Source organism: Tursiops truncatus, chromosome 13 (assembly GCF_011762595.2).
Source record: "Tursiops truncatus isolate mTurTru1 chromosome 13, mTurTru1.mat.Y, whole genome shotgun sequence".
NCBI classification, from domain to species: Eukaryota; Metazoa; Chordata; class Mammalia; order Artiodactyla; family Delphinidae; genus Tursiops; species Tursiops truncatus.
In genome coordinates, this window is record NC_047046.1 from 47,323,645 (window position 1) to 47,349,907 (window position 26,263).

Consider the following 26,263-nt stretch of genomic DNA (forward strand, 5'->3'; position numbering starts at 1 on the left):
GCAGAAGAAAGGGCATGAGCAATCGCCTAGGTGTCAGAAATGCTACATCTCAGGGATCTGCATGTAATTTGGAAAAGCTGGAGGAAAGGTGTGGGACGGGACAATGGGCATAAAGTGAATCCAGGGAGGCGGGCTTTAGAAACCCTGCTGATGGGTTGGAGCTCATCTTTTGGGAAGCTACTTTCAGGAATTTGTGAAAGATTTTATGTTAGGGATCGACAAGGTGAATTGAGATGAAGAAATAGATTAAAGTGGATACAGACGATAAAAATCACAACACTTGTTGACAAGATGAAGAAAGGACTGGAGGAGAGGGACAAGTCAGGGATGACACCTGGGTTTTCAGGTTGGGGAGATGAAGATGCCATTCACCACAATAGAGACCAACAAAGACAATGAGTTCGAAGGCAAGATAACGATTTTAAGGCCAAGTGGAGATGTTCAGGAGGCAGTTGGAAATATAGCAGTTGGTTTCAAGAGAGAGCTCTGGGACGTAAATACAGATTAGGGTTAAGGTTAGTGTTAGGATTAATGGCCCATCATGAACTGTTACAGATGCCATGCTGCAGGAAGGGAGTTCAGGATGAGAAGAGGACTCAGGGTGATGTTCTGCCAAACACTAGTACTTACAGAGTAACTAAAAAAAGAAGTATCCAGGATTACTGAGAAAACACATTTTTCACAAAGTTACATTTTCGGAGTAAGAAGATGACTTAACCAGACAGACACAATTTTCATCTAGGTGAAAGGCATATTAGAAGTACTAGAAGTACAGAACGGATGCTCTCTGGACCAGAAGTCATTGCCAAATAAACACTCCCCGATTTCAACACCAGGGCCACCAAGCTTCCTCATGTACGAACAGCGTTAATAATTGTCATGACTCTCCTCTTCCTCAAGTTCTTCCTCTTCCCCTCCTTTGGAAGTGCATGTGTTTAAAGATATCCCCTTCGCATTAGTCTTATTAACTGGAAACATGGGAGAATGGTGAGATGGCACAGTGGCAGGAGGAAGAGTACAGTTGTAGAGAACAAAGCACGCTCTCTAGAGAGAAGGCTCTTTACTCCCGTGCGGGCCAGGAGTGCGCTGCTGCTCTGAGGCTGGTGATTTCCAAACCACTCTAAAAACTATACCCTCTGTTCCATGACTCTGGACACTTAGATGACATGAGGAGGCAGGGGACAACCAAAGTGGCAAAGTCACACTTAAAACCCTGCCGAGAGGAAAGCTGGGCATTTCTTAGTACAGCTGACCCTTGAACAACGCAGAGCATTCATCCAAGTGTAATTTATAGTCGGCCCTTTGTATCCGCGATTCCTCTGCATCTGGGAATTCAACCAAACACTACGGTGTAGTACTGTAATATTTACTACTGAAAATTATCCGCATGTAAGTGGATCCACGCTGTTCAAATCCACGTTGTTCAAAGGTCAACTGTAGTCTGCAGAGTGACGCACCCCTTGGGCTTTTAGAGAGGCACAGGGATGCGCCAGTTGTCTGCCAGCCCTGAAGCCCTGGTACCATAAATCATAAGAAACTGTATAGGTAAGAGGTAAACCATATATTTAAGGGATAAAAGAGAGGAAAAAAATGGCTTTCAAACTAGATTTATATTGAAGTTAATAATACTCATTAAAAATGATGCGTATTTGACATCTACATTCCCTGAGCATTTGTTCAGGCTTGACGCCTTTGAAATTTACATTTTCACCTGTTTTCTATTCACTTCAGGGAAGGGAAGGGTTCCTCTCCCCCAACCCTGACACATTTGTTTTAAATGGATTTTTAATCAAACTCTTCTTTTTCGCATGGCTGATCTTCCGCAGTCGCCGACCTGAAAATCTCTGTGTGATGAAAGTGTTAGAACGCTTAGTGCTCCAGTGGACACAAGTTTGGGGACACCTTCTCCAGAAGTCTCCTTCTGCTTTCAGATCTCAAGTACAGTGAACCCACTTGCCTGATTCACCCATTTTAAATCCACAAATACCCATCTGACCTTGAAAAACAGTGTGACTCTCCCACAGGACCCTCCCGACAATGGCTTTTCCTTCAGCATTTAGTGCCAATCGTAGGCCCCAGCTCAAACCTATGCCATCCCTCAGATATGTAGGGCCTTTTTTTGATCAGAAACAAGGCTCAAGTCTAACGCAATATGACCAACAATGACAAAAAAGAGAGAGAAATGCAACCAAAAGGAACCTGGGACCATGGAGAGAAGCAGTAAGGCAGCAGGGCAGCGCTCTGTACACAAGGAACTCACAGAGCTCAACAGGGATCTACGCCATTGAAGACAGTGGTCTGAGTTCTCACCTCAAACACACTTGTGCTTTCTGCTAAAGGTGAGTCAAACCCAGATTTTCACTTCATCACATTAATGTCTGTAAAGCATAACACTGTACCATGGAGACTGTCTTCAACATGGCAAAGAGAATCGCAAGAAAGAAGAAAAGTCATCCATCTTTGAAAAGTCAAACCAATATTCACGGTCATTCTTACTATGGCGGATGGACTTAGGATAACACAGATTACAGGCTTGACCTGTAACTGGTGTGCAGGCCTGGTGGTACCATGTCACTGTCTCCTTGCTACCTGCCTCCACTCCAGTTTACTTGGTAGTGGGCCAGTTTGACCCAGAAGAAAATATAATACAGCTCAGGTTTTAAGGAACTCTGGTAAGCCACACTAAGTATTACAGTTCCAAAGAACTGAAAATGTCTGTATTTTGACATTGTCAATCGAAGGGTTTGATGTCTAATAAAAGGTAGCTTATGAATAGCGAATGCTGGGGCTTCCCTGGTGGTGCAGTGGTTGAGAGTCCGCCTGCCGATGCAGGGGACATGGGTTTGTGCCCCAGTCTGGGAAGATCCCACATGCTGTGGAGCGGCTGGGCCCGTGAGCCATGGCCGCTGAGCCTGTGCGTCCGGAGCCTGTGCTCCGCAATGGGAGAGGCCACAACAGTGAGAGGCCCGTGTACCGCAAAAAAAAATAAAATAAAATAATGAATGCTGAGAATCTTCTGATTGCCCTGCAGATCCACTCTCCACCCCAATGAGCCTGCTTGGTTCTTCCAGGTGCTGATGCTACTGACCACATCTCAGGGCTCACATCTCAGGGCTCCCTTTTCTCTGGCTTCTGGCTGGATTTGGTTTCAGAAGACAGAGGGAAGGAGAAGAGAAAGGTTAGGGTATTTCTTTCCCTAGCTTGCTTCTGGGTCAGTGTGGGCTGCCTTCCTTGTGTGAATAAAGTGTCTATTAGATGGTCATCTCAACACAGCCCTCTGTCTCTTGTTCTGGAAACTTTTCCCTCCCCTAGCCTTTCAGCCCTAAGAGCGGTGACAGTGCCCCCACTGTGTTAGCAATGAGGGACGGGGAAGGAGGTAAACTACTCCTTGAGGTGTTCTTAACCATTGCCCGCATCTCTCTAAGTAACTCACTCATAATCAAACATCTTCTGTTTCCTGTGTGATTCACCAAATGTGCTTCCGCTTTAATATGGCACCTGTGAGTTCTCACTGCCGTGTTATTTGCAATCGAGGAATTAATTATTTTTCCATTCAAAACGGTTTGAGTGAATTAAAAGCTTCTGATATATACTTTTCTAAATAATCCAGTTGGAAAAAAAATACCATGTTAAAAAGAGTTCAAATAATGTCAGTTACAGGTCAAAGAACTCCTAATAAGGTTTCATGGAATATGGCTTAATAGAAAGAACACTAAACTAAATTAGGTCAGAACCCACGGGTTTGAGTCACAGATTCATCAATTATGACATGACCTTGACAGGTCACTTAACTGCTCTGAACTTTAGTTTTCTCATATGTCAGACAGCGATAATAATGCATGTCCTGTTTATTTCACATTGTTATTGTGGGGGACCCAGCGAATGATAGACTTGAAAGTGCCTTCCAGTTGTGAGGACTAGATAGGGATATAACCCAGAGTGGTTATGAGGATATAATTTATCCAATAAACAAGCACATAAAGTTCCATTATCCTAGAAAGCCCTCAACCCATGTCCATTCTTACCCTTAAAATCACAGCGACAAGATAAAAGCAGTGCAATGCCGAGTTTAAGAGGCAGGCCCTGAAGCCAGCTGTTTGGGTTCATTAATTGGGCTCCACCACAAACAAGCTTGGACACGCTCCTTGACTTGGTTGCCTCAATGATAAAATGGGGATAATAATGATCTCAACCTTACACTGGTACTGTGAGTATTAAATGAGATAATCCGTGTAGAGCAGCGGTCCCCAACCTTTTTGGCACCAGGGACCAGTTTCATGGAAGACAATTTTTCCACAGACTGGGGTGGGGTGTGGTTTCAGGATGATTCAAGCGCATTACATTTACTGTGCACTTTATTTCTATTATTATTACACTGTACTATATAATGAAAGAATTATACAACTCACCATAATGCTGACTGGAGGCGGTGCTCAGGCAGTAATGGGAGCGGCGGGGAGCGGCTGTAAATACAGATAGAGCTTTGCTCGCTCACCTGCCGCTCACCTCCTGCTGTGCGGCCCGGTTCCTAACAGGCCACAGACAAGTGCTGGTCTGTGGCCCGGGGGGCTGGGGACCCCAGTTGTAAAGCATGAAGCACAGTGTCTCACACATAGAAGTTCTCCATCTACATTAACCTCAGCCACGAGATGGAGAGAGAGCCAGGGTCAGAGAGGGCGCAGCGTCCAGCTTTTGGAGTCAAAATTTCACGCCTTGGAATATTAACTCAGATATTTACTAACTGTAAGTCTGAACAAGTTATTTAGTCTTTCTAAGCTTTAGTTTTTTAAAATATTCATCAGGATAATTATATCTGCCTTAAAATGGAATCTTGTGAGCACCAAATAAGAGGTATGTAATGTGCTTAACACAATGCTGGATACATACCTCTTACCACAGAGAGGTGTATAATGTGCTTAACACAAAATGGAATCTTGTGAGCACCAAGTAAGAGGTATGTAATGTGCTTAACACAAGTTCTCAATTAAAACGGTCATTATCATTTTGGTGTTGCTAAAATCAAAACTCCCCTTCCTTGTCTTTTTATCCCTTACTTCTTTTGCATGAAGAGTCCACAAAGAGGCTGGTTTACATAACAAGTATTTGCAAGTTCAAAGACAGGTAAGCAGAAAAACCTAACTACATATTTAAGGGCTGGACATACCTTTGAAAGGCTGACGTCTCAGCGCAAGCAGTGTACGACCTCCTGGAGGACCCCATAGCTAATGAGCCAAAGTTTAGCTACTTTTGGTAGTTGCCTGTGGCCTTGGCAAGTGTGAGTTAATCTCCTGATTTAGCATTTGTCCCGTGTTTGTGGGGCATGTCCTGTGAAATAGGCAGGGGAATGGAGGTAATTAACAAAGTAAATATAATGTCTGCCCCCATGTTGCTGGCTGAGAGAGTGCTTCATTTATGTTCAGAACAGAGTCTGTCTCAAAGTTAAATATAAAGGTCACAAAATATTCCCTGAGGGTCAGTATGGCTTGTGATTTAAGGGCGTGATCTCTGGAGGGAAACGACCTGAGTTCGAATCTTGGCTTTGCTTTTTACTCCTGGTGTTAGACAAGTTATCTTACCTGTTTATGCCATGGTTCCTCCTCTATAAAATGGGAGTCATAGTAGAACTTGCATCATTGGACTGATTGTTGTGAGGATTAAATGAGCTAATATATATAAATGGCTTAGTCAGGACAATAAATGTTAGTCATGCTTACCATGATAAGTATTGTTTTATTACAAAGTGGTGTGATTCGTGAATAAAATAGACATGTCCTTAGATTAGAGGGCAAGTGTTGGCAAACTACGAATGCAGGTCATATCCAGCTCTCCACCTATTTTTATAAATAAAGCTTTATTGGAACACAGCTTCGCTTATTCATTTACTTATTGTCTATGGCTGCTTTCATGCTACATTGGTAGTTGAGTAGTTGCGATGGAGATCTTATGGCTACAAAGCCCCGAATATTTTCTATCTGGCTCTTTATGAAAAAAGTTTGCTGATTCCTGGATAGAAAACTACTATTAACATATTTTTCTCAGAAGGAAAAGTTGGCATAGAAAACATTTATTCTGGGGAAATATGTTTATAGCGTTTGCACCCTGTCAAGTGACATATTATACACCGCAAACAAGTGTAACTCAGAAGACCTTGGAAGGTACTGCTTTGTGCTCTCCCTGCCCCCATCAGTTCTGCTTAAGGAAACAACGTGCATGAGGATGATGCTACTAACCTACTTTCAGCAGAATAAATGTCCTGTTACTTTCCAGTAATGTTAATGGATATGCGCCCTTCCAGCCTCTCTTTTCAATGGGCTTCCATTATCAATAGTCATATATGCTTATACAGAGCTGGCTGGGGTGCAGCCTGTGGTTTGGGGAAAAAAATTCCCTCCATACGAACCCAGGTGAACTGTAAAGGGAATTCAAGTCTCACCCCTGGCTTTTCTCAGACCTGATAGAATCAGGCATTGGCTATCATATTTGTAAATGACTGAACTTTGTTTGGTAAAAGGAACAAAAGCTGCTTCTTAAAAAGACAAGTATTTTCTGTTTCTTTTTTTTAAAAAAAACAAACAGAATATGTCTACAAATAATAAATGCTAGAGAGGACGTGGAGAAAAAGAAACCCCCTACACTGTTGGTGGGAATGTAAATCGGTGCAGCCACTATGGAGAACAGTATGGAGGTTCCTTAAAAAACTAAAAATAGAACTACCATATGATCCAGCAATCCCACTCCTGGGCATATATCCGGAGAAAACTCTAATTCAAAAAGACACATGCACCCCAATGTTCATAGCAGCACTATTTACAATAGCCAAGACATGGAAGCAACCTAAATGTCCATCGATAGATGAATGGATAAAGATGTGGTACATATATACAATGGAATATTACTCAGCCACAAAAAAGAATGAAATAATTTCATTTGCAGCAACATGGATGGACCTAGAGAGTATCATTCTAAGTGAAGTAAGTCAGACAGAGAAAGACAAATATCATATGATATCGCTTATACGTGGAATCTAAGAAAATGATACAAATGTACTTATTTACAAATCATAAATAGACTCACAGACATAAAAAACAAACTTATGGTTACCAAAGGGGGCAATGGGAGACGGAGGGGTAAATTAGGAGTTTGGAATTAAAATATACAGACTACTATATATAAAATTGATAGCCAACAAGGACCTACTGTATAGCACAGGGAACTATACTCAATAACTTGTAATAACCTATAATGGAAAAGAATCTAAAAAAGAATATATATAAATGTATATATATAACTGAATCACTTTGCTGTATACCTGAAACTAACACAACATTGCAAATCAACTAGATTTCAACAAAAATTAAACAAACAAAATTTCTGTTGGGGAACAGAAATTATTAACAAATGTTTCATGTTCAAAAGGATGTTGATCTCAGAAGAGGTAATGTGGTTAATTCTGTGAAAAAATTCAAAATAAAAACTTAAAAATAAAAAATTCAAAATAAAAATAAAAATTCAAAAAAAATATATTTATTTTAGTTATAAAATAAAATAAATAAAACAGAATATGGAAAATTTAAAAATTTTCCAAAGGCCAAGAAAGGTTATTCCCTCCAATGAAACTGTTGGGTAGTGCCACACTTCTGGCTTCATCTTCTACCCACGTCCACTCAAGCTTTTCAGTTCGGGGCTGAAACTAGCTGGAGTAAGACATGGAAGATGAATCCCCAATGCTGAGATTAGCAAATGAAATGGACGTTAGAGATACATATAAATTATGAGGAACATTGTGGATTATTTTCCGAATTAGATCAGGAAACCTATTTACATGAATATGTGACAAACACAATACAGGATATCCAACCTTGCAAATTTAATAATAAGACTGAAAACAAGTAACCATTACACTTCTCCTTAATTCATCTGCACATACATCTTTTGATTATCACTCAGGTGGGGAAAATGATTTGGGTTTTTGACAAGAATAAAGACAAAAAAGATGCCTTATCATTTTTTTAAAAAATGAAAGCTCTAACGTGGAATAAGTAATTTAATGCTAGGAAATTTTATGCACACACAAAAGCAGCTACCAATATTTGGTAAAGTTAATGATTTCGGTAATGAAAAACTTCAAACAAATTTATGAATGAACAGGAAACGAAGATCTGAGATTTACCAACATATCCAGACTGAGGAATACCTCGGCATCATTAGTTCGAGATAAATCAGACGACCAACCCAAGACAGCAAGATGCACGGCTTTCCCCTCTTTAGGAAACTGAATTTTGCCACACAGCCCTTACAATTGTAGTTTTTGCAAGTGAGAAGGTATGCACAGAAAGCAATGGAAGGAACTGCAAGGTCCCAGGAAGTGAAAATCACCTCTTTTTAAAATAATTTTCACCTAGAAATAACCCAGCATGTACTGTATTCTTTCTTCAATCTTCAATTAACAACAAAGGGGTAGTGGAAGTTTCAACAAAGAAACATGCATATTTAGGATATTAATATATTCCATTTGTGCAGAGAATATTCCACTTTATCCTGCATAAAATGCTGAAGTCTAGTCTTGCTTCACCTTTAACTATCTCTACGATTTGCTCTCTGTCATTACTATAGTAATGAGAAACAGAAAACGGTGCAGGCTCTGGAGCTCTGTTTGGGTACTCATTTTGGCTCTGCCATTTACCATCTGTGTGACCTTGAGCAAATGACTTAATGTTTCTGTGCCTCCATTTCTGCATCTGAAGTAGAAACAATCATAGCGCCTAATACCATAGAGTGTAAATGCGAGTGACGTGCCTAGAATGTGTGCCTTGCACACAGCAAGTGTTTAATAGCTCTTTGCTTTGTTATATTTTTTTCCTGATGTGTGTCATTTGCCAACTATAGTGAGTTGAACTGTGTCCCCCAAAAAGATATGCTTAAGTTCTAACCACCAGAAGCAACCTGTGAATGTAACTTATTTGGAAATAGGGTCTTTGCAGATATAAGCAAGTTAAGATGAGGTCATACTGGATTAGGGTGGACCCTAAAGCCAGTGACAGATGTCTTTATAAGAGAAAGGAGAGGAAGATTTAGACACAGAGACACAGAGGAGTGACACAGGGAAAAAGCCCAGGTGAAGACAGGGCAGAGATTGCAGTGATGAAACTACAAACCAAAGAAGACCAAAGATTGCCAGGAGCCACCAGAAGCTAAGAAGAAGCGAGGAAGCATTATTCCCCTAGAGTCTCTGGAGGGATCATGGCCCTGCTGACACTTAGATTTTGGAATTCTAGCCTCCAGACCTGTGAGAGAATAAATTTTTATTGTTTTAAGCCATCCAGTTTTTGGTACTTTGTTATGGCAGCCCCAGGAAATGAATATAGCAGGTAACCTCGATGAAAAAGTGGGACTTCCCTGGTGGAATTCAGAGGATGCAGGTTCGATCTCTGGTTGGGGAACTAAGATCCCACATGCCTCGGGGCAACTATGCCCGCACACCGCAACTACTGAGCCTCCGCGTTCTGGAGCCCACACGCCACAACATAGAGAGCCTGTGCACCACAACCAGAGAGCCTGTGTGCCGCAGTGAAAGATCCCGCATGCCACAACTAAGACCTGACACAGCCAAATAAATAAAATAAATAAATTTAAAAAAAACCCCATAACTTCTTAAGGAGAACCCTGAACAATTAAAAAACAAAAAACAAAAAGTGGGGATTTCTAGGAAAGAATGAGGTGAAATCCCAGCACCTAGAAGAGAGCTCACAGATGGTTCATTGGGTGTTCTTTGAATTTAGTTATTTCATGGAGTCACCGATTTTTTTCACCTTGCTTAAAAGGGGATAGGTTTGGGCCAGCAGACAGCTCTCCTAAGTGACTGTGACCACATCACACAACTTCATCTAGAGCTGTGCTGTTGATACAGAAGCCACTTGTCACAAAGAGTTATCTAAATTTAAATTCATCAACATGAACTAAAATTAGAAATTCAGTTTCTCAGTCGTATGAGCCATATTTAAAGTGCCCTATAGCCACAGGGGGCTACCATATTGTATTGTGAAGATATAGAACATTTCCATCATTGCATAAAGTTCCATTAGACAGCATTAGATGATATTTGTACTGTAATAGGATTTATTCAGCAGGCAAGTAAAACAAGCAGACAGTTCGTGTAGAAAAAAGCAAGTGCTGTATTCTTATAATACGGGTAAGCAACTCCATTTTTTAAGCAAAAAAGAAAAAGTGAATATGGAATAATTGATACTTGGACAGCTGCTCACAGGAGGTCTCACTTGTTGAATGGCCTATTGTTTTCTTCTTAAGGTCACCTACACCACTGCTTTTCTGTAATTTGGACAAAGGATATTGTATTCAGTTTTTGTAGACTGAAAATTAGTACCACAGAAAACTAGCCTATGTCCGATGCCAGGCATCACTATGGAAAATATGGCTTACTTTACCTGCATCTGGTTGAGATACATCTCGTATAGAATCGGTTAATTTTTTGGTCCCTTAATACTGTGAAGGAGGTAAATGCTACAAAGTGACAAATGAGATCAAGAAATCTGTGAGCTACAATCTCTCTCCTCCTCTTCAGATCTAATCATATAGATGAATAAATTGCTATAAAAAATACCAAAAATAAAACTAAAAACAGTGACTGAACCACTTTTTTAATCTCATGTACTCTGTGCTCAAGTAGCAAGAAATTTAATTCCAGTCCAACCAGTCTCCTGTGATTTTTTTTTTCCCCTTTCATCTAAGATATTTTTAATGCTCAGAGGTGTTATAATAGAAAAGCATGTATTTTTGCCTGGTTTATACCCATCATCCTTACCATTACAACAAGACAAAAGCATTAAAGTAAAATTAATCATGTCAAAAGATTTTAGCAAAAACAAGTGAGACCATGCGTAAAGCATCGCTTTGTCTAGTGTGAAGTCACGCTCTGATTAAAAACATATAATGAAAGTGAAAGTGATACATCATTGCCTTAGCAGTAGGATTTTCTGAAAGTGCTTTGTGGTTCTCAACATAAAAATGTGGCAAGATTTTCGTCTTTGAAACTCACAATGATTATTGTTCTAGCTGAATAACTGGAATTCAATCTTAAAATTTTTTCTTTAAAGAAATTAAGACTTAACGACCAAATAAGGCATGTCAGTGGGATTAATAATTAGCACACACTGCAAGCAGTAGTTTGCCTTGACATCCAGACACAGAGATAAGAAAGTATCTGCTCAACGCTCCCCTTTTACAAAACCATCTTTAATGCTAGCTAAATACAGACAGGCCCTTCAGGTATCTTCTATGAAGCATAACTGTTTGCTTCATCGAAAGCAATATCATTAATAAATACTAAGGTATGGTCATAGTATGATCATTCCCCAGTAATGGAGTCATTTTTTATATGATACACAAAACCAAAAATTCTAACTGACCAGATAGTCACAAAATATAGATTTAGTTCCTTGACGCCATCATAGAGTCATGTTGTGAGTCTGAAGAGGAAGTTTGCTTATTTGCACTCTGCCTTAATTACTCCTTTATTTTGATGGAGTTATTTGCATATAATAATCACTGCCCTAGGTTTTCATTTTTTTGTTGTTGTAATTTTGAAAGTCATTTCAATTCCTTTTTTATCATCTCTCTCAATGATAAAAACCATTCTGTTCTATGGGAATTATGTGTATGTATATGATTTATATCTATATTTGTTTTTGTATAACTATATTAGAGATGCATACTAGTTGACATATAATGAACAGTAGAACTAGTAAAAATTACATCAACTAGGACATATTTAAACTATTTGAGAGGAGTCCAAATTAGAAAAATTTCCTCTCAAATGCATTATAATAATATTTGGAGTGTACTTTAAAACTTTTCCTTTAACGTAGAGGCATCTAATCTTCTGTGAATAAAGATCAGTCCCGACAATAATGTCACATTGATAGAGGAAAAGATAGAAAGACGCATGGAGCAGCTATGACCTCTGACTGATAACTGCTCATAGGAGGAGTGAGAATACTTTGCATGAAGAAGAGTGAACCAAATATTTGTTGAACGTAAGGGTGCACTGTTGTAATCATTAGGGCTATTGAACAAATATTTTGATTATCCTTCTGAGAGCTTGGGAGGGTTGCATTTCTCCACCTACTTTGAAGTTAGGTGTGGCCATGTGATTTGTTTTTGCCAATAGAATATGTTAATTCAGGCCAGAAGCTTAAGGAGTCAGTATGAAATTTTTCTATGCTCTGCCTTGGCAACCGGAATAAGGCAAATCGTGGAATTTCCATCAATCTGAGTACCAGAGGAGGAGAAATGGAATACAGACCTAGGTAACTTACCATAGACAAGTGACATGAAAAGAAATAAATCTTTACTTATATAAGCCACTAAGATTTGGGGATTGTTGTTATGACTGCCTAACCTAGCCTAGCCTCTAAAAGATATAGGCGTTGGTTCTAAGAGGGCCCAGGGGCTGATGACAAGGAAACTGATGCTGGAAGGTGGAAAGATGGAAGTGCGCGTTATGGTATGGAAAACCACTAGGTAAAAACTGTTGTTTGCTTTTACTTGGATGGTTCATCAGTTATTTAATAAACTTCCACCTCCAAGGGAAGAGGTCTGAAAACAGAATGTTGATAGTGTGTATTGGTTGCTGTTGGCTGTGCTTGGCAAGATCTGCAAAGAAGAGGTGATCTCACAAAAAACATCGGCCTATTTATACGTAGGAGTGAAAGAAATAGTCTCAACATCTAGGAGCGTGCAGCATTGGAAGAAGCAATGTTTTTCAGTCTCATCTGGGAAAAGATGAAATTGAAAAGAATTTTGAGCAAAAAAGGTAAATTAAAACTCAGCTTCTGAGGGCTGGGATGAATTGGGAGATTGGGCTTGACATATCCACACTATTAATGTTATGTATAAAATAGATGACTCATGAGAACTTACTGTATTGCACAGGGAACTCTAGTCAGTGCTCTGTGGTGACCTAAATGGGAAGGAAATCTGAAAAAGAGGGGATATATGTATACGTATAGCTGATTCACTTTGCTGTACAGTAGAAACTAACACAACATTGTAAAGCAACTATGCTCCAATAAAAATTTAAAAACACAACTCAGCTTCTGTCCGTCAACAGAGGAATGGATAAAGAAGATATGGTACATATATACAATGGAATATTACTCAGCCATCAAAAAGAACAAAATAATGCCATTTGCAGCAACATGGATGGACCTAGAGACTGTCATACTGAGTGAAGTAAGTCAGACAGAGAAAGACAAATAACCTATGATATTGCTTATAGTGGAATCTAAATAAGGGGTACAAATGAACTTACCTACAAAACAGAAACAGAGTTATAGATGTAGAAAACAAACTTATGGTTACCAGAGGGTAAGGGTGGGGAGGGACAAATTGGGAGATTGGGATTGACATATACACACTACTATATATAAAATAGATAACTAATAAGCACCTACTGTATAGCACAGGGAACTCTACTCAATACTCTGTAATGGCCTACATGGGAAAAGAATCTAAAAAACAGTAGATATATGTATAACTGATTCACTTTGCTGTACACCTGAAACTAACACAACATTGTAAATCAACTATACTCCAATAAAAATTAAAAAAAAAACTCAGCTTACTGACAAAGAAAATTAAAAGTACGGCTTTTGGAGTTCAGAGTTTTTGAGCACGAGTCACCAGTTCTCCTTGCTTGGTCCTCCAATAAACCTTTCTCTGCTCCGAACTCCAAAAACAAACAGAAAAAGTATTGCTTTCATAGTAATTTTACCACCTTAGAGTATCTTAGAAGAAAGTTTCAATGAAAGGAGAGACACCGAGTAAACTCTTGTAACCCAGGGAAAAGAGTAAAAAGGGAGCTTTCCCAGCAGAGCCAGGTAGATAGACAAATATATAGAGTATTAGGGAGGGAGAGAAAAGAGAGAGAGAGAGAAGAGAAAAATGGCTATAAGAAAACAAAGGAAAAAGCAATATAAGAAGTATATCAGAAAAGTGCATATGGTCACTGGCCATGGAGTAGATGGAAATATAAATATAAGAAGACAGCTAAGTGTTTTAGAGGATGAATCACCAAAAGATTCACCAGTCTGGACTACAAGAGCCTGTGACAATTAGAGACTTAAAATAACCCTTGTCCCCTAAATGTCTTAGACATGAAGTGTACTTAGAAAACTCTTCCACTCCTAGGAAGTGTACAATCCTCAGGTTCACTTTAGATAAGGAAGATAATGAAAAAAGAAGAATCTTCCGAACAGTGGAACCATGGCCATGGAGAACAAAGGCTGATGAGCAGAATTAGGGAGGACTCTTATCAGGGAACACAACTTTGGATAGGCACCCTTCCAAATGCCTATTTGGTGGGGTTGCTAAATTGCTATGCTGTTTCTAAATTAAAGAGTTTGCCGAGTTCATACTGTCCCTAATCTATCACTGTGCATTTTGTGTTAGGGAGCCAGATAATTTGTCTCTTTATTTGGTTTCCAGATCAAGAGGAGTCTCCAATGAACCCTGTGACTGAGCAGAAATGACAAATGTCATTTTTAATTGCCAGTGCAAGACGCTTGCAGCTCATTTCTCCCCCTGCTGTGCCGATGGTAGAAATACCTGTTAAGGTAGAGCCTCATATGCCTGGATTCCTGAATGACTCAGACATCCTCTGCCAACCTGTGCTGGCATGTAGCATGAGTTAGAACTAAGTTTTTTGTTGGTTTAAGATTTTGGAGTTGTTTGTTACCACAGCATAATCTAGCCCATCCCAACTGATACACATAGCTTCATGCTAGAAATAGAAATTTCATCCTGAGTCAAAAGTGTGTCTTCTTCAGATGGCCAAGAGGCACATGAAAAGATGCTCAATATTGCTAATTATTAGAGAAATGCACTACAATGAGGTACCACCTCACACTGGTCAGGATGGCCATCATTAAATGTCTACAAATAATAAATACTGAAGAGGGTGTGGAGAAAAGGGAACCCTCCTACACTGTTGGTAGGAATGTAGGTTGTTGCAGCCACTATGGAAAACAGTATGGAGGTTCCTAAAAAAGTAAAAATGGAGTTGCCATATGATCCAGCAATCCCACTCCTGGGCATATACGCAGACAAAACTATAATTAAAAAATATACATGCACCCCTATGTTCATAGCAGCACTATTTACAATAGCCAAGACAGGGAAACAACCTAAATGTCCATCAACAAATGAATGAATAAAGAAGATGTGGTATATATATACAATGGAATACTGCTCAGCCATAAAAAGAATGAAATAATGCTATTTGCAGCAACATAGATGGACCTAGAGATTATCATACTAAGTGAAGTAAGTCAGAAAGAGAAAGACAAATACCATATGATATCACTTACATGTGAAATCTAAAATACAATACAAATGAACATATTTATGAAACAGAAACAGACTCACAGACATAGAGAACAGACTTGTGGTTGCCGAAAAGGAGGTGGGTGAGTAGGGATGGATTGGGAGTGTGGGATTAGCAGGTGTGAACTATTATATATTGGATGGATAAACAACAAGGTCCTACTGTATAGCACAGGGAACTATATTCAATATCCTGTAATAAACCATAATGGAAAAGAATATGAAAAAGAATATATGTATAACTGAGTCACTTTGCTGTACAGCAGAAATTAACACAACAGTGTAAATCAACTATACTTCAATAAAATTTAAAAATATATATGTAATTAGATTAAAAAATAAAATGTATAACTGTTACAAAAAGAAAAAAAAAGTGTGCCTCCTTCCTCAAACCTTTGATGATAGGAGCAGAAGACAAGATTCACTTCTTTTTGGTTATAAAACAATACAAAATGGAGTCAAATAGAATAAAAATGTATCAAGGGGCTTCCCTGGTGGCACAGTGGTTAAGAATCCGCCAGCCAATGCAGGGGACACGGGTTTGAGCCCTGGTCCAGGAAGATCCCACATGCCGTGTACCAATTAAGCCCGTGCGCCACAACTACTGAGCCTGCGCTCTAGAGCCCGGGCCACAACTACTGAAGCCCGCATGCCTAGAGCCTGTGCTCTGCAACAAGAGAAGCTGCTGCAGAGAGAAGGCTGCGCACCGCAACGAAGAGTAGCCCCCGCTCGCCGCAACTAGAGAAAAGCCCACATGCAGCAATGAAGACCCAACATAACCAAAAATAAAATAAATTAAATAAACAAAATTTAAAAAATGTATAAGGAAACAACTATATTACAGATGCTGAGCCCAGAATTTTATTGTATTATTTTATTTAATTTTCACAATAAATCTAAGAGGTGAGTATAATTATATTCACAGTGCAGATGACAAGGATCAGAGACGAAGCAGCATGACCAAAGGCTCACGGTCAACAATGTCTGGGGGTACATTTCCATTTAGACCTGTCTGTCCTGAGAGATGTTGCTCTGTGTGTGTGTGTGTGTGTGTGTGTGTGTGTGTGTGTGTGTGTGTGTGTGTAGTTTCATTTTTGCCACTGCTTCCAAGGCAGATTTAAAATGTCAAGAAATCTTCATTGAATTATGGCTTGTCAGTAATCTTCCATGCAAATTTCATCACTTACACGTCTTAATTTGCAGTTTAGTTCATAAACCAATATTATATTCTTGACCTCTAGGAATAGGATATTTATTCAATTAACCTGTACTAGTTCTACTCTCTGAACGTGGAACTAATCCAAGTGCATTGGATCCATTTAGATTTTCATGGGTGCAATGGGTCGGCACAGATTAAATCCCATTCATCTGCTTGGAGTCTTGACTAACAGCACTTGTTGGTGAGACAGACTGGTGTGGTACGTGAGGCAGCACTGTTTGAGAGAAACACAGAGACCAGTGTTCTATTCCTCGTCCTGCCACTAAATCATCATGGGACTCTGGGTACGACACCTCTGCTCTTTCAGTCATTTAAAGTAAAAACCAAAATTGTGAATGTGCCATAGAAGTGCTTCCGTGGTCTGGTTCCTGCTGATGTCTTTAGCCATATGTCATATCTTTCTCCCCCTCACTCTTTGAGTTCAGTCATGCACCTTCTTCCTACGGGGTCTTAGGACTTACTTTTAACTAACCTGAAGCAATCGTCTCTCGTATCTTTACCTGAGCTACCTCTGTCTCATCCTTCAGATCTCAGCTCAAGTGTCACTTCTTTGGTGATATCGTCCATGACTCCTACACTAGATCTGGTCTCTCCGTTACACGACTTTATATATTTTATACCCTTCCTTCAGAGCACCATCACATTTTGCTATTCTATACTGCTATCCGGAATTATTTACTAATGCTGACTCCCCCACTAAACTCTAAGCTTGGTGAACACATGATGCTATTTGCTTTGACTCATCATTGTTTCTTCTGTATCTCGGATAATGCCTGCTACATAGAAGGTATCACTTATATTTGTTAAATGAATGAAATTAATGTGTAAAATGAGAGGGTTGGGTAAGAAGATCATTTAATCTTTCAGTGCTCACATTCAACGGTTTGCTGGACTTCGCCTGCAATTTGCCTAGGATTGACACAGAGCAAATCCAAGCAACCCGTATCACTCACACCTCCTTCACGCCAGATTCAGTAGCAAATACCACAGCTGGGGTGTAAAGAAGGCCTCAGAATTATTGGTACCCATGCTGTTCTCTGGAGAAAAAGCATTTGCCGTATTCAAGGGAGGTACATATAAACAAGAAATACAGTCAACTGGTCTTTCTAGTCACCCAACTTACTTGAAATACAGTATATGGAGTGACCACCACACATTTTTTAGAAAAAAATCTATGAAAAATACACTAATGCACCGGTGCATGAATACACAGAAGCAAATAATTCAAAATATATAGCAATGTGCAGCCATGGATACCAAATTAGAATTGAGCTCATTGAAGGTAAAATTAGATGCTAACATATTTTAAAAGTCCAAACACAATTCTCTCTCTTTCTTCTTTGTCCAATGTCCTGGAAACAATTACTCCATGAATTGAAATTCAAAGTTCCAAGCTAAGAGAGAAGAACTGTCATGCTATTTTTTAAAATCTTTAGATCACTGTGTTTTCACTAAAAATAAAAATGAGAGGGGTATGTCTACCCTCAATTCTTAATTCTTGAATCTATCTTAGGAATTCCTTGAAACGGTCCCCTACAATAGGGCTCTTGGTTAACTCTCCAGCCCCACCACATACCTCCCCAACCTCAGGCTCTCCTATAGATACATAAATTCATTTCAGTTTCTAGAAGGCACCAAGTCTCTCTTGCCTTTTGCCACTCCCAGTACTGGACCCTTTTATTAAAATACTTTATCACCCACCTCTTTGCATCAATAATTCCTACCCGTTTTTTCCAGCTTTACAGAAGGTCACTTTTAGGAAAGCCTCCCGAACCTCCCACGTTTAGATGAAGGGCCCTTTTTGTGCTCCCATAGCAGCCCAGCTTCCCCTGTCTATCCCTCAGCACACTCTTACTGTCATTGCTTCCTCTGGTTCTTGGAAGGAGAGATGATCACATTCTACTTTACCACCCAACACAGAGTGGGTATGCAATAACTGCTTGCTACATAAAGGAATAAGGTCTGTAGTTAAGTCTAAATTCTTCCCAGGCATTTTGAGTCATTCTGGAAGCACATAGTTGTTTTCTGAGGTTCTCCTGCAACGAGAAGTGCACTGTCTACAGACCCTACCTATCTGTCTAGAAATTAAATTAAGTTAAACAATTTGTGGGTTTTGGTTCTTGGTAATAAAGATCATATGAATAGAGGAAACCTACAGGTATAAAACCCTCAATTAAGCTTACTTTTTATTTCTTTCAAAACAAATTATAAGAAATGATTGTTTTCGACTAACTTGCCTTTCCTCTCAATATAACCTCAAAGAACGGAAATGAACTGAAATCAAGAAACAGAGGACCAAGAAAAAAGTCTGATCAAAACTGTCAATGTCGGGCTTCGCAGTGGTTGAGAGTCCGCCTGCCGATGCAGGGGACACGGGTTAGCGCCCCGGTCCGGGGAGATCCCACATGCCGTGCAGTGGCTGGGCCCGTGAGCCATGGCCACTGAGCTTGCGCGTCCGGAGCCTGTGCTCCGCAACGGGAGAGGCCACAACAGTGAGAGGCCCGCGTACCGCAAAAAAAAAAAAACCAAACAAACAAAAAAAACTGTCAATGTGCAGGTTTATTATTCCCTGAATAACCAGCAATTAAACCATTCTCCATTGCTCAATTATCAGATAAACATCAAATCTATATTTATCTTTTGGAACTGAAGTTCAATGTCTTAGATAAGATGTGTTTTCTCAGTAGTCTTTCTTCAACATTTATGGAAAGTATATTTTTTTTAAAAAAATGAAGAGTCCACCAGCCTCTGATCTTTGTGACTCTCCTAAAAGAAATCGATGATGCCCAGCCCCGGGACCGTTCCTGTGTGGTGGATGGGATCAAGTTCACGGTCCTCCATGAACCAGAGAAGACAACCCAGGAAACCTCTGCACAATGGTTTCTTTTATTTTCTACGAATGAAGAAATCCAAGTCCCCAAATCCTTGCACTACCAAGCAAAGAACAGAATTGTAAATTGAAAGGAAGAGGAAAAAAGGCATTTCCCCCTCCCTCTAATGAATGGAACTGCAAGTGGCCAAAAGAAGGAACACACCTTTCTAACCTAGCTCTTCTAGTTTTTATTCTAACCTTATTAAAGGGAACTCCTCAGCAGCACATGGAGAGATAAATCTATATTTTGAAATCCCTTTTCCTGGTATTGCTCACAGAAAACAATAAGAAGCATCTAATAAGTAGACTCTCTTATCTGAAATGTAGGTAAAAGGAAGTCAATTTCCGGGAAACACGTGGTCAGTGGGGAACCCAAATAGAATAGACAGCCCCTCTGTACTGTCTCCTGGGAAGGAAGGTAAGCTGCTTCCACATGAGGACTTCATAAAAACTTTGATGTGTCAGTCAGATGCTATGAAAGTACATAGTAGCCATGGGAACTGTTTTGTTTGATCTTTAAACGAAGGATTTAGGACCTGCAAAGTGCAAGAGGCATGCTTTTTGCATTGGCCATTTTAGTATTCATGTCTCCTGTACTGCTTCCTAATAGGTTAAGAATGAAATGGAAGACTGCGTGCAGGAGTGAGAAATGCAAGAAAAGCAGTACTGTAAAATAAAAATGAACAAAAGTGCATTTCAACTTCCCTTTCATTATTAACAGTCAAGAGAACAATGCCAACACTTAACATTTCACATTTACAAAAGGACCTACCATCATTTTTACAGGGTATTTCTCAGTACTTTGCTGATAGAGGCTGGGGAATCTGTTACTATTCTTAATATTAATTCTATAATGTTAAATAAGTGATTTTTTTTCCAAAGAGGAGGATAAAAATGAAGGTTGTGTTAGTATGTTACTAAGTCTTTTCAGTGAAAATAATCATCCCCTTTGCTGTCTGGGTAGACCAAGCCACTGGTTAGCTGACTGTTGAATTCTGTTTTCTTTATGTTAGGTAGAATCATTTTTTCACTTCCACTCACCTCCACTCCATTCAATTTCTTGTTATTTGTGGACCCCTTATATAGTGTTTCTAAAACATAAATAACATAACAGAATAAGAGCTAAAGAAAATTATGACTGACTTTCCTTTTAATTCTTCTTGGTTTTATTACATGTGTAAGTGGTGTGACACCCATAAGTGGGCAGCTGTGCTTCTGCCCGTGGATGGCACCCTTCTAAAAGCAGCACGTCTGTGAGACAGGCTGGAAAATATTTGCTCAAGCCAAGTGGGTAAAGGATTCTAAGATTCAGAGGCTCTAGCTCATCTCAGGTTCTCGGTTTTTGCTGGTTAGCTTATTTGTTAGTTTTTATGGAGAGAGTCATTCAGTAAATGAGCAGACGCCACACCAGAAACTGTCTGCTAGCATTAATTGTCATCCTCAACTCCCTGCCAATTAGCTTGGCAGTTCTTTGGGGTCAAAAAAAAAAAAAAAATGACCGTGGAAAGCTCTGCAATCCCTAATGTTTCATTGGATTTGGAGAGAATTTGGATACTTTCTTTTTTTTTTTTTTTTTTTTTTTTTTTTTTCTGTACGCGGGCCTCTCACTGTTGTGGCCTCTCCCATTGCGGAGCACAGGCTCCGGACGCCCAGGCTCAGCAGCCATGGCTCACGGGCCCAGCCGCTCTGCGGCATGTGGGATCTTCCCGGACCGGGGCACGAACCCGTGTCCCCTGCATCGGCAGGCGGACTCTCAATCACTGCGCCACCAGGGAAGCCCTGGATACTTTCTTATTCCAATAAGAAACATTTCTTCATTTATTATTAGATGGGCTAAAGAGTGTGGAAATTGATCAGTTACCGGACTTATTTATTCAGTTTAGCCAAATAAGATGCCTTAATTAAAAAATACAAACCAGCAGCAGAAATCATCCAAATAAACTGTCTATATTTCTCCAATAAACCTAAAAAATATGCTTTCACTCGGGACCATGTAGTCACAGCCCAGCAAGTAATAAACTCTATTTTTTAAAGTACAAGCCAAGTGAAATGAAGAGTACAAGTAGAGTAGACATTTATTTCAAAGCTGTGAGCTGCCTGAGTACAGAAAAACGATTCAAGATCTTTGCAAATGTTCCCATTATTTGAACTTTTCTATACATTAATGTCTTTATTTCCTTCCATTTCAAATCTGATGAATGGAGTCAACAGAAACCCATCTATCTTTACTTCTTAGTCTGCAGATGACTACATTCAACATATAAAACCTAGAGAAAGTGGTCTCCCTACTGAAGCAGTGGGTCTTTGTGTTGTGTCTGTTAAAATGTAATTTGTCTCCCCTCTTCCTGGAGAGCTTGAGTTGACTGAGGCCTCCAAGGTATAAAGGTACATACAGTTCTTACGCTAATATTGGTAACAGTGTTACAACAATAGCAATAGTATCTGCAATTCACTGAGTTCCTGCTATGTGCTAGATGATTTACAAACACAATTTTATTTTAAAAATACTCAAAGGATGCTGTAGAATGAAGAAACCATGACTCAGGACATGTATATGACTTGCTCAAGGTCACAGATGTGGGGTCGAACCCAGGTCTGACCGACTCAACTTCATGCTTTCTTACTACATCTTGCTAAGGAAAGAGTTACATCAGGCAATATGAAAAATTGAAGTAGGGTGACCCTATGTTCCAGTCTATACCCGTTGCCCCAGCATAATTAACAGATCCCCATTTCATGCTCTAAAGTCTCCTAGGTTGAACAATAAATTAGATGATCACCCTGTCTCTGAACAAGGCTTGAATTGAGCCTAAGACTTTTCTTAGGTATTGTTCATAATGCTTTAATTAATCTTTTTGCCTTTAACGTAGGGCTTCAAACCACTAGAAAATTGGACCTTGCCTGATGTATTTGGGAGAAGAGATGGATTTGTGAGTGAATATCATTTATCGCTTGGGTGTAATATCTCCCTGCCCCTTGGCCTCTGTTCCTCTGTCATCTCCCATCAAGAATCTCTTGTTCTTCCTCTTTCCTCTCTCCTCCTCCCCGTATCCATGTCTACTTCTGTGTAGGCTTTCTCTATTGATCAAGTGTCAGAAAATTGATTCTTTGGTTTTACTTTAGCTTGAGTTTCTGACGAATCTTGAAAATACAGCTTGCTCAACTCATTCAGATGTTTAAACCACTATGAACGGTATTTTTGTCAAAAAGAGAATGAAAATCATTTGAAGGCATCTCTAACTTATTTTTCTTCCTTCCTAATCTGGCTTCTACTCTCCGTCACTTTGTTACTACAACCAGAGTGTATAGGTGTCCGGGGAGTTTTCTCATTGCAGTTCCTGGACGACGCTACTGCAGGTTTTGCTGGGGTAAGCCAGCTCCAAAATGTATTATTTCAAGCACCACCTCACATGTCTTTGCTCCTTTCCTGAATTTATGGGCAAACTGTTGTCCTGTTTGTGTTATTTTAAAGGGCTTTCAGTAAGAGGAGAGGAAATGACTTTTTAAAAAATCTGCTAAAATATATAACTGCTTAAAAGACACATGCAATAAGAAAATCTAACTTTCACTTTTGTCAATTTTAAATGTATGGCTTTGATTTATGGATCAAAATTGCTCACTTATTATTTTATCTATATAGCTCTGGGCAATTTTGACAGTTAAAATTTAGTTTTATTGACCAGTGCAGCCACGGTGTCCACAAGGGGACCGGTGCACACAGTCCCCTGCACTCAAGAAACGATGATTTTTGATTCCGTGACTGAGTCAGATTGGGAATCATAACCGATGTAACAATAAGTTCCAAATCTCAGTGCCCAAGGCAAGAGTTTGCTCTAAAACACAATCACCCTTTAAGGAGGGGAGGAGAAGAATCTTGGGTGGAAGTTTCAAGTACAATTTAATGCAGCAGGGAGAGGTCCTGGGTATATCTGTCCATCTGAACAGTGGAGCAATGGAAGGGGATGGTTCTCTAAAGACCCGGGGCCACAGATTAAAGGTTAATGAGGAAAGATGCCTAAAAAGCAAAATGAACATTAGTTACAGGGACAATGAACATTGGTTACAGAGACAATGAACTAAACAATCATTTTGACATGAGAAAATTTACTAGGGCTATTAACCAAGCTTTCCCTTTTCCAAGAGCAAAACCATAATGGAAGAATTTCTTTTGGAAGATCTCGGTCTTCCCTCCCCCTCTGTGGCAACACACACAGAAACACCAACTCAAGTGCACTGATTTTAGGCCACTTTTAATTTAGGCCTCTTCCACTACCAAATCGGCCACTCTGCAATGTTAATTTAGTCTTTGACTTTAAATCCCCTGTGATACATAAACACACCTCCAACGGGTAACAGATCAATAAAATGTCTAATTTGATTAACCATGTTTTCAAATTCATCAAGATAGCTCTAACCTGAAATAAGTAGGTGGGTAAGTAAATAAAGAAAGGCACTCACTTGTGAGGATTTTCCACGTCTTCTTTTCATCATCATAGTACTGAACCAAATTGCTGGGGAGCCGGTCCGGCCCAGGAGGCAATCCACCAACCAACAACAGCATTTTCTTGTTAGAGCGAATTCTTCACCCAAAACAAAAGAGGAGATGAATAACCACATTATTGTAGAGCCTCTTTAGTGGCAACAAAATCATAACCATCAAAAGAATGTACCCTGCTTGCAGATTTCTATTTCATTTTTTTCCTGTTTCTTCTCCCATTCATGTCTCAACAATTTTTTTGAACCAAGCAGAAAAATGATCAGAAGCACGGCATATCCCCATACTCAAGGAATAATAAGCTCCTTTTATGCAATTTGTTAGAGGTTCATTCTAGAACGACCTTTTTCTTATATTATCCCTTTAAATCATCACTCTTTACAGCTGAGTACACATGAAATGCTCTGGAGTTGTACTAAGGTTAAGCATTAAAGTTGCATGTCAAAAATCGTATTAGTCAAAATCATTATTATAAACCATTCTCCACTCAAAGAACCTTGAAAAAATTAAGGTTATGCAGAGACTTTGTGAGCCAACTCTTTAATCACCCAGCGAACTTCAAGTACCAGTTTGGTACAATTAGCACAGGGCTAACTGGGGTGGGTTCACCAGCACGAACAGGACTTTTTGTTGAATTTAGCTGAGACTTCCACCTTCATCCTCTTCCCAGCCCCTCCCCTCCCTCCCCCCATCCCAGGGCACCAGGGGCGACACAGCAGCACCAATCGGTAAAAATGAGACTGTGAGGTTGTTTTGAGCCTCCCCAGAGTGGAGTCCTGCCAACGCTTGCCACTGATCCAGCGGCATGAACTTGCTCAGCTGTGCAAAGTCACTCTAATTCCTTCCCTCTGTTTTTCTACCTTCTCCTCCCAGGGGGCAACCACTGAAAGGAGTGACTACCCACCCATCAAGAGCTAGCAATTCGCTGCTATTAAGCGTGACTGTGATTCCCAGTCTGCCCGGCAGTTCCTGAGAACAGGCCTGCAATGTCTCATATGCAGTAAAAGCTGTAAGACGCACCCTGGCCGGCACACTCGACCTGATGGATGTATGACCCTCGGGAACAGTAATGGATTGAGCTCACTTGCGATTGGACGGAGGAGGGGAGACCCAGCCCCCCACAAGGGTCCTGCTGATTTAACGGTTGCTTTACATATAATTGAAACTTTCGTTCACCTGAACGGCTGAAGGTGGTGGTGGAAGAAACGAAACAACCATGATTGAAGGAAGAAGTCAGTAAATGTAAAAGGATTCCTCTTAAATATGCTCACCACCCACAGCGTGGCTCAGAATCTATTATTACATATTCAGCCTGGTCGTTCTGATTCAAGGACGCTTGGCGAAGTACGCCCTAGTGGAGAAGCACTGTTCGTTGGTTAAGAACCTAACACTCGGAGAGTTAACTGAATACAGTTAATGACATTTTCATGGGAAGGAAGGGAACAAGAGAATTCCTTTAATGAAACTCTGGTGCTATAGAATGCCTCGTATATGCCTCAGCAGAAAAAAATACCTTCTGGAAAACCTCCTATCAGGGACTCATGCATAGGGGGAGCTGTACTTGTAGAAGAATGTTCAATGTGATATCAGCTTGCAATATTAATTTTGCCACGAACAAAAAAACTCGACTTCTTTGAAGCTGAAGTACTTTGGAACTGTACCCATATGCCTTATAGATCAGTAGTTGGGAAACAAAAACAATACAATGGCAAAGAGCTCCATATTTTGAGGATGTCAACGATTGGGGTGGTTTGTTCACAGGGGTTAAGAAAATTCAGTGCAGTAAGTACCTCTCTTTTATTCGCAAACAATACATAATTCATGCGCCATATAATCTCCTAAATGCCTGGTTACAGGACTAATATAAGACAATTTTTTCCTGTAGGTTTAGCTCAAATAATCAACCACTCTGTGAGTATAAGTTAAGATGAAAGCCTCTATATTTTTAGATGGCTGTCAGTTTCCACGTGTAGACAGACCTGTTCAACGGGAAGTCACGATTGGCTGTCGTGATTTGACACATGTATGTGCTCTAGACTGAAGGTGGGTAAAGATGGACCGTATCTACCGGTTAGACATAGAGGCAAGGACTCATTGGAATGGTGGTATGACCAAAGCAATGTAATTAAATCTTTGTTTTAATATTTAAATAAATGTACTGCTTTTAAAATGTGTTTCATGAGTGACAAAGGGAGATAAACTCATGGCTCAAATATGTTTGTAAGGGTGTTTCATTCATTGATAAGGCTAGTTTCCCTGGACCAATCCCATTGGTGAT

The 26,263-nt window shown here is 39.8% G+C and overlaps 1 protein-coding gene across 1 annotated transcript in view; it reads right to left on the reverse strand.

The window, feature by feature from the left end:
* The window catches only part of KLHL14 (kelch like family member 14), a 100,066-nt gene that overhangs the window by 48,281 nt on the left and 25,522 nt on the right, over positions 1-26,263 (reverse strand). Inside the window, exon 2 of the mRNA XM_033837657.2 lies at positions 23,949-24,070. Coding sequence (XP_033693548.1) covers positions 23,949-24,070 — 122 coding nt within the window. The remainder of the gene's footprint in view (positions 1-23,948; positions 24,071-26,263) is intronic.